The sequence below is a fragment of the Schistocerca gregaria genome, chromosome 5 (assembly GCF_023897955.1).
Source record: "Schistocerca gregaria isolate iqSchGreg1 chromosome 5, iqSchGreg1.2, whole genome shotgun sequence".
Taxonomy (NCBI): Eukaryota; Metazoa; Arthropoda; class Insecta; order Orthoptera; family Acrididae; genus Schistocerca; species Schistocerca gregaria.
The window spans coordinates 386,277,866-386,287,450 of record NC_064924.1 but is presented as its reverse complement, the minus strand read 5'-3'; the positions used below and the strand labels follow the sequence as shown (position 1 = coordinate 386,287,450).

The following is a 9,585-nucleotide window of genomic DNA, read 5'->3' as shown; positions in this document are numbered from 1 at the left end:
CCCCAACAACCAGTCTTTCCTTATTGTCCCACCCAGTAAGACTTAACTGACCTGGGGTTCTGGGTGACTTTTCCCAACTCTAACCCGTTTCCTAAATCTCTCCAATCCTTTTCCTCCAGCCCTCTTCTGCCAGAAGGAGCCATTGGCTCCAAAATCTTGCATACCTAAAACCCTTTTTTTATGCATGTGTTCTCATGTTGCCACTTGTTGGGTAGGTTTTTGATCTATCGAATTACTTTATATTGCCAAATAATTGGTTATTTTCTAACCTACAAGGTAAATTAACACAAATCACAATATTTTAAAAGCCAGAGTATATCTCTGGCACATGGTTTTTCCTCCCGAGAAAGCTGCTGCTTGTTTCCAATACTTGTGTACAAATGTTTCATGTGGCGCTGTCACCAACTGGTGGGTTGTGTTCACAAGCTATACCCTTTGCTGTTGTCATGAGGATCCACCCCTTTCTTGTTTTAAACCACTTGTCCTTGACTCAAACAACAAGCTTGCACACTGACAAACCAATAAAACAGAAATTCTGATTTGTTATGTATCAATTACAATGCTCATGAAACTGATCTGTAAACACTGCAAAACTCCAAGAACCAAGAATAGTCACTTAGTTGCGAACACAATCCTGTGATCAAAAATTCTATATCAAGGAGACTTTGGATACACAAATGAAACAGTCTAACAAAGAGCACTGTATTGTTTGGTATTTTAGAAGAATTATTATATGTTGTTACAAGAATTACAGAGTGTCAATCAACCAAACTATCTCACAAAAAGTAGTAGTCCACATGTATGTGAAAACCATGGTTTGCTGTTTTTTTTAAAAATGAAAATATTCAGTGAAAAGTAAAAAGATGCTGATATAAGGTAGGTGGTATCATTTGTGGTTTTTCCCTGTTTTACCAGCAAATGCGAACAAATGGCGAAATTCATCCCGAACGAACAAGAACTCTTACCATAAGCTGTATCGACAATGCAAAAGAAATATTTAAAACTGAAAAATCTGTACAAAATAACAAGAAATGTAAATTGTCCAATTATTGGTTGGTTGGTTTGTGGGGGTTAAAGGGACCAGACTGCTACGGTCATCGGTCCCTTTTTCCAAATACTAATAACGCCCACGGAGAATAAAAATGATCAACAGACGATAAGACAGACGACACAGAACAAGAGAAACGTACACAAAGACCAGACAAGATGAACTAAAATCTCACAGTGTGACGGTGGTTGGCCGACCATACAAACAAAAATGGAAAAGCCAATCACCGAGAAACACATGGGGGAAAAAAAAAAAAAAGACAAATCGTAGGCCATAGGCCAGAATCAACACAAAAACTCGCACACTTACATTAGGCGATAAAATCCCCCTGCCCGAATAAAACGCAGAAGTATGTCCGCTATAGAAGAGTTGTCAGATAAAAGTGCAAAAGTCTGCCTGAGCACAGTTAAAAGGGCACACTCCAACAGAATATGGACCACCGTCAAGGACGCTCCACAACGACAAACAGGGGGATCCTCACAACACAGTAAATAACTGTGCGTGAGTCGGGTGTGGCCAATGCGGAGCCGACAAAGGACGGCTGATTCCCTGCGGTTGGCTCGCATGGATGACCGCCACACAATAGTCGTCTCCTTGATACGGTGGACTTAGTTTGGCACGGGCAGGTTGCGCCAATCAGTGTCCCATAAATCGAAAACTTTGCGGCTTAATAGTGCCCGCAAATCAGTCGCCAGGAGGCCAATCTCCAGAGATGGTGCGCTAGTGGCCTCTTTCGCCAGGCGGTCAACAGTCATTTCCGGGTATCCCAACATGGCCCGGGGTCCAAACAAAGACCAAAGATCTGCCGCAATGGGCAAGAGTATACAGGGACTCCTGGATAGCCATCACCAGACGAGAACTAGGGAAACACTAGTCGAGAGCTCGTAAACCGCTCAGCGAATCGCTACAGATAACGAAGGACTCACCTGAGCAGGAGCGGATATACTCTAGGGCACGGAAGATGGCGACCAGCTCAGCAGTGTAAACACTGCAGCCAGCCGGCAACGAACGTTGTTCAGAATAGTCCCTAGAGTTAGTACATAACCGACTAGACCAGCAACCATTGAACCGTTGGCATAGACAACGCCAGAGCCCTGATACGTGGCCAGGAAGGAATAAAAGCGGTGTCGGAAGGCCACCGGAGGGACTGAGTCCTTCGGGCCCTGTGCCAAGTCGAGCCGAAGGCAAGGGCGAGGCACACACCATGGGGGTGTACGCAGAGGGGCCCGGAAAGGAGGTGGTACAGGGAAACACCCAAGCCCGTAGATGGAAGGGCACATTGAGTATTGGGATGTGATGGGCGTCCGCAATCTCGACATGTGAGGCTGGAAGTGCAGCGAGAAGACATATGGCCGAACTTCCAGCACTTAAAGCACCGCATAGGGGGAGGGATATAGGGCTTAACGTCACATCGGTAGACCATCACCTTGACTTTTTCCGGTAATGTATCCCCTTCAAAGGCCAAGATGAAGGCACCGGTAGCAATCTGATTTTCCTTCGGACCCCGATGAACGCGCCGGACGAAATGTACACCTCGGCGCTCTAAATTGGCGCGCAGCTCTTCATCAGACTGCAAAAGAAGATCCCTATGGTAAATAACTCCCTGGACCATATTTAAACTCTTATGGGGTGTGATCGTAACGGCAACATCCCAAACTTGTCACAAGCGAGTAACCGTCGTGACTGGGCCGAGGATGCCGTTTGTATCAGGACTGACCCAGAGCGCATTTTTGACAAGCCCTCCACCTCCCCAAACTTGTCCTCTAAATGCTCAACAAAGAACTGAGGCCTTGTGGAGAGAAAAGACTCCCCATCAACCGTCGTACAAACTAAGAAGCGGGGCGAATAACTGCTACTGCCATCCTGAGACTTACGTTCCTCCCACAGTGTGGCCAGGGAGGAGAACGTTTTCGGATCGTACTTCTGAGCATTAAACTGAGCCCGAGAACGCTTAGAGACTGCTGGCGGCTGGCCACCAGCGAGAGACGATGTACCACGCTTCATTGCGGGTCATCCGCCCTGATGCCACCTACTCCGACCAAGGGCCCTCCCCACGGGCGCCACCCAGCCACGGCAAGAGCCACCTGGCAGTATGGCCGTTGCCGGGAGTCCCGATACCCCAGGAGGATAGGCATCTACTCCTTGGCATACGTGGGGAGTTAACGGCGCAGGCATCAGTAGAGCGATCCCTGTGTTGTCAGGGGGCTACAATCAACAGGGTACATGGCGGTCCCACCACAACGGACTGGCCACCGTGCTGGATGTTAGGTAACATGTGGTCCATGGTCGCCGTCGGTGCAGAAAGAGGCACTGCACAGTGCAAGGTGTAATCTGCATGCAGAAACAGAGTCATGCCCAAGAGATGGAGAGCGGACAGGACTGCAGTTCAACGGTGTATAAGCTGGCGAAAGGTCTGATCGCAAGATGGACACAATGCACCAAGTAAGGCGCCCTTCCCCAATCGGCTCGCTCTTCGGAAAATTTTGAGAGATGGAGGTCAAACCCAACAGGGGGCCATCATACAAGGCCGAAAAGTTTTAGACTCCTTTTAGTAACCTCTTACGACAGGCAGGGATAGCGCGGGCCTATTGTAACCCCCGAACCCTACCTTTATAACACAAGAATGAAATCGTGTAAATACCCATAAAGCAAAGCAAAGCTTAAGCTTGGCCAAAACAATTATCCTTTCAAAGAAACCAAAGAGTTATGTCAAAATGTATCAGCCTTGTTCATTGCACAATTAAGAGTCTTCCGCCGTTAGTGGCGATTTGATGAGTGTCTTAATGTCATTACATTTCTTTTAACCCAAAAGTGTTATCAAATGAATTAGTTCATAGCCATTGACAAAATTTCAAAGATAATTTCATAATTAAAGCTTTATTATCAAATTGAACCTTATCTGGAAGCTAGTCACATGAGACATAAATATAAAGCTTTTATCTAATTATAGCACACTAATAACCTGCTGCCTTATCTATTTCTTTCGAAGATGGTTTTTATTTGTAACAGTACTGTGAAGTATTAAATGTCCATAAGAGATAGAGCAGGCAAAAATAAAATTAGTTTTTCTGATACAGTTTCTAGCATCTGTAATTATTATCTTCACTCCTGTTAACTGAGTTATACCTAGGTTAGAAGTGTTGAAAAATTTGGGTATAAAACATTGCTCTCATATGGAAAGACCAACTACTTGCCTGTGACAATACAGGTGCAGGAAGCTGAAACATTCACTTTTCAAAGTTACCAAAGAAGCAAAAATGCAAAGAGGAAGCAGGAAGATGATGAAATGCAGCAGAATGAAGACCAGGCTTCATGAATGCTCTGAGGCACAGTTTAAGGCAACTCACGTCTTGAATAGCAATGTAGTGCAAGTTGTGTTTTTCAGAATTTAAATACATCTATCACCTGAAGTTTATGAAGAATGTTGTTTACCGTACAACTTGCAAGTGCCTACACTGGTCTAGTAGACCTAAACTTTACTGCAGATTCAACCAATTCACCAAGAAATAAAATTTTTAACTAGGCAAAATATTTTAAAAATTAAAATATGTGATGAATGAATTGATGGATGGAATAATGACTTACTATGAAAAAGTGTAGCTGCTACTTACCATATAGCGGACATGATGAGTTGCAGCTAGGCACAACAGAAAGATCATCAAATGAACCTTTGATGGAACAGGCCTTCATCAGAACAGACAACACGTGCACACGCTCGTGCTCGCAAATGCAAATCCAAATCACGCGCATGGCCATAGTCTCTGACTGCTCTCAATCTGGTCTTGGGAGCCAGACAGGTCATGCAAGTGCGCACACACACGCATGTGTGTGAGTTTATCCTGATGAATGCGTGTTTGTCTGAAAGCTTTGTTTTCCAGTCTTTTTGGTGTGCCTATCTGCAACTCAGCATGATGAGCAGCAGCTATCCTTTTCATAATATTGTGAAAATATGAGGTGTAATATGCTTTTCGGTTAATATTAGAATTTGACAATTGAGTCTACAAAATTGTGGGTATAATCTCATTGTTTTTTTACTAACATCAATATGTATGAAACTGTTCAAAAGACATGTAAATTGTTTAGAAAGAATTCTACATTGTGATGAACTACGAAACTGTAAAACATACAAAATAAACCCTGTGTTAAAGAATCAGCGCTGATTTACAGTCATCATTCCAAAAAAAGTACCCTTTGTCCTTAACGTAAGATTCTCAATTCTTCTGTTTTGATATTAACACGTCCCTCGCAAAGAGCTATTATCATAGCTATTCACACTTTGATGACATAATATACAAGGGTGGGGAAAAAAAAGTTTTAACATCAAAACCACAACATGTTGTCATGCTTAATGCAGCATAGGGAAACTTTATGTTTGGATCAGTTTCCAGCTGTGTTTGAATGGATAAATACAGGTCCAGCATACTTTTGAAGGGAATCCTATTCTTCCTACAAAATAGTTCAGATAATGGTGATCAACGGGACAGTGATCATGCATCATCCTCTCCAGAGCAGGCAACAAAGACTCAGCAATATTGAGATCGGGTGACTGGAGGTTAGAAGACCTAACAAAACCTGTTCAGGACAATGCGAGTTGTGTGAATGGGGTTCTGTTGTCTTTGACAAATGTATAACATGGGATGCACTTTATCAGCCAAAACAGTCAATCCTTGGCATTAATGTGACTGCAGGGAGTAATCACAGATTCCCTTTGAACATCACGAAACAGTTAACCAAATCGCCAAAACTCCACAGTGTATCACTCTTGGAACGTAACCTTTGGTAGAAGTGGGAACATTGCGAAACTATAATTATCAGAACAAATTCATTTCTCCCAATGCTCCATAGCCCAGGTTTTAAGGCTTCAGCACCACATTTTCATGTTACAGGCATTTGCACTTGAGCTGATGTTGTTCGGGAATTATAGCTCACCCTGCAGTTCTCTGCTTATTGAGGTCCCTTCATGTTTTGATGCCGACAGGGTTTGCATGTGCGACATTCACAGGCTTTCAATAACTTTTGCAGCTGTCTTCCACTTTTTTAACCGAAGTCCTCTTTGATGAGGACCTACAATGATCAGTTGGCAGTGTTGAGGGGGGGGGGGGGGGGGGGGAGGTTAATTCAACTGACAGTGACACTTAGGCACTCATCGTAGCGGTGAGCAAATTTTGAAATTCCAGTGTCATTCAATTCTACTATCTGGGACTTCAACCTGTTTGTGACACTCTCCTGCATTTCCATGTGGTCTAAGTGTTGTTTTGTAAGCCAGGTTTTTATTGTTGGAAACAAATGGTCATCACTGGGTGCGAGATCCGAACTGTACAGCAGATGAGGAAACACCTCCCACTTGGAAGCATCTAGTACTTTGCAGTGTGACTTGCCATGCGTGGTAGAGTGCTACCATACAAGAACAACAGCTTTGAGCCACACTTTCCTTCACACTTACTCTGAAGTGCTCGTCTCAAAATAAGTCACAGAGCTTATCGAGCCACACGTTCTTGTTTTCAGGTAAGATTTTTGCTATCAATCTTGCACAAAGTAGCTTCCGAGAAAATTTCATGCAACTTTTGTGAAAAACCTCCATCACTGTGAATCAGCTCTTTTCTTGAACTCTTCTCATCGACTTTAGCAACCGGTTAATCAGTCACAATGTTTGGTCACTCCTTGCTTTACAACATGAACATTAGCTTGGCCACACTTTTCACACAGTCCCCAATAAATTTCCCTTGTGTTTATGTCTTCTGTCAACAAAAAACCTCATCACCAAATGCATTTTGCAACTTCTGGGCGTATCAATTGCAGCACACATTTAAAATTCCTGTGAAATAACAGGAAGCAAAATGAACCTGAGGCTGAGACGCCCAGATGCCAACTAAATGGGCAGATGATCAGACAATAATATACCCCCAATAGCCCAGCCCATTGTTGCTGCAGGCAAAAACTACTACTTGCTGGATAGCCCTCATACAACAATGCAGTCTGCAGGCTTCGCTAGCAGCTGTATATACACCCTTGCATGAATTTGTGGCGTTTTCATATTCTTGTCCATCACTATATTATGAAAATCACAATTTTAAATATTATTGTTACTACAAGTATCTAAATAGTTAATGCAAAAATCTCTCACCTGGATTTTGAATTGGCACATGGTTGCACATCATGAGAGCTTCAACAGCCTGTCCAATATCTTCAAATTCAATTAAACCAGAAGAGCTTCTATCAGCTGAAATGAAAAGTTAGTGTAATGTCACAAGATCTGTGGTAGCATAATGAATTAAGTGCTGGTCACAGTAGTCTCAATTAAATTAGAAACAAAATTCTTTGGAGCACATGATGTGAGAAACATACTATTCTTTTAACGTGATTAGATTATGGAAGTTTATGTCTTTGTCACTTCATTAAAATTAACTGCATTTCAGCTTTGCATATCAAACCTAACAAAAGTTAAAAAATAAAACCAGGACATCAATAGATTCAAAAACAAGAAAATGGACATTAATCATACAAATGAAAATAACAACGTATCAAAAAATTTCAGGAGCAACACTTTTTACACTGTACTGAAAAACAAAACAACCTTTTTCTATAATCATGATTTTCAGTTCAACAAAATACTAGAACAAGACTATTTTTCAATGTCACTGAAACTTGTGATAAATTCAAACAGTATTCCAGTAGAGAGTCAACCAGTGATCTGATAAGGCAGAACAGCTGCACTGATTATGCCATGAAAACCATAGCTTTCTTGCCGTGATTTCCGTACTTTCATTGTCTCATCTCTGTAATGCAATAGGTGGTAATGTCTAACTATCCACATTTTGCCAAAGCAATTTAATATATACAGGAAAATGCAGTGTCAGAAAGAAATGCTGTGCAGGAATATAGAATTCCATTAACTACCTTGAGAGACCATACAATGGGGAGATATGCAGGAAGAAAAATATCTGCTACAGTTTCAGTGTGGGAATATCCATTTCCAAAATTCAGCATTTGCGTATTAGCAAATTTTTTGACAAAAACGAATAGAATACCAAATGGTAGATAAGAGTGGGTGGAATGTTTCCATTCGCCCAAATGCCCTGCTTCAACAACAATTACAAGAAATGTTCATGCTAAGAGGGCAAAGGCACAATAATGTAGATTTTGAATATTTAGTGACTACTGATTCTATGTTTTTTGTTTTATGAAGGAATTTTTATTTCCTCAGTTTGAAATTATTTAAAATTATTATTTTTATTATTTGCATTGCAGTTGCATAGTTATTAACTATGTCAACTATTTTGAAGGCTCAGAAAAAAAGAGTGCATCAGCCTTTTTAATAGTCTGAATTACAATGAAGCCAATTTCGGTGATGAACCTAATGAGAAAACTGTATTTTCAAATGAACAACTAAGTATCCAGAGAGATTAACAGACACACTAGAAATCAGCGGTGTGTTGTTTGCTTCTACAGCCAATGGCAAACTCCTGCCCGCTTATGGCTTTTGTAAATCTGAACGTATGTGGGATATTTTGGCGTAAGGAAGGCTTCTTGTAAATAGGTAACAGGTCACACACTAGACTGATGAGTTTCACTGAAAGTTTGGTTGCATGCTACTGTAATACCCCGGGACAGAAATCAAGAAGTGAAAATAGTGCTGGGTGACTATCTACCTATTTTTCAGGAGAGGTGCTAGAAATGTGTAAGAATCACGAAATTCAATGCAACTGCCTCCCTCTGAATTCCACACATTTGCTTATCGTTCTTCCTAGTGAGTTGATAGACAAGAACTTAATGCCTTTATTTCGGGCCTGTAGAATTCTTCCACTCCAACCATGAAAGGTACTAAAACTAGCATCATCACAATCTGGTAAGGCAGTCTCTCCAGAATCTCAGCCCACACAATTATTGGAGGGAGACACAGTCATGACAGCTCCCCAGGGAATGAGATACGAAAAATCACAAGGTGCCAAAAAATGAAAAGGAAAAGAAAAATAGAAATTGAGTCAGAAAAAGTGCTGTCAGTGCCAGAACTGAAGACAAAACATCTCAGCCAAAAGAAATATCTTTTCCTGTATCGAAGAACAGTGATCTCATGAAAACCAACACGAAAAAGAAACAGTTGGCATCCCAGAATTCCAGTGGTAGTGACAAAGATGGATAGTATTCCACTAAAGATTCATCCGACGATTGATTGAAAAGGATGAAAACCATGGTGGCAGTTTCAATGATCTTAAACCAGGGGACTGGCTTTTAGTGAATTTCCAACCAAATAATAATACGTTTGGTTGCACTGAGGAACTGGCTCCTGGAGTATGGTTTTAAGTTCATTTCATTAGAAATTGACAGATTCCAGTTGCAATATCCCGGGACAGAGGACGAGACTTTCATGAAATAGAAAAACTAGGTGATCCTGTTTCTGCGCAGAAATGGAGGAGTTTTAAAATTTCCTGTAAATTTTCAGGGCTATGATATTTGTTAGGCACTTACAAAGAAGTAAACCGTATCTCCTATATTTTTCACAGCTATAGCATTAACTAGGTTATCGATAATTGTAATGA

General features: G+C 41.5%; 1 protein-coding gene across 2 annotated transcripts in view; it reads right to left on the bottom strand.

The window, feature by feature from the left end:
• Nucleotides 1–9,585, bottom strand: part of LOC126273040 (heterogeneous nuclear ribonucleoprotein L) — a 172,188-nt gene that overhangs the window by 15,663 nt on the left and 146,940 nt on the right. For both annotated transcript variants that reach the window (XM_049976434.1, XM_049976435.1), the window contains one exon: nt 7,173–7,268. In XM_049976434.1, coding sequence (XP_049832391.1) covers nt 7,173–7,268 — 96 coding nt within the window. The remainder of the gene's footprint in view (nt 1–7,172; nt 7,269–9,585) is intronic.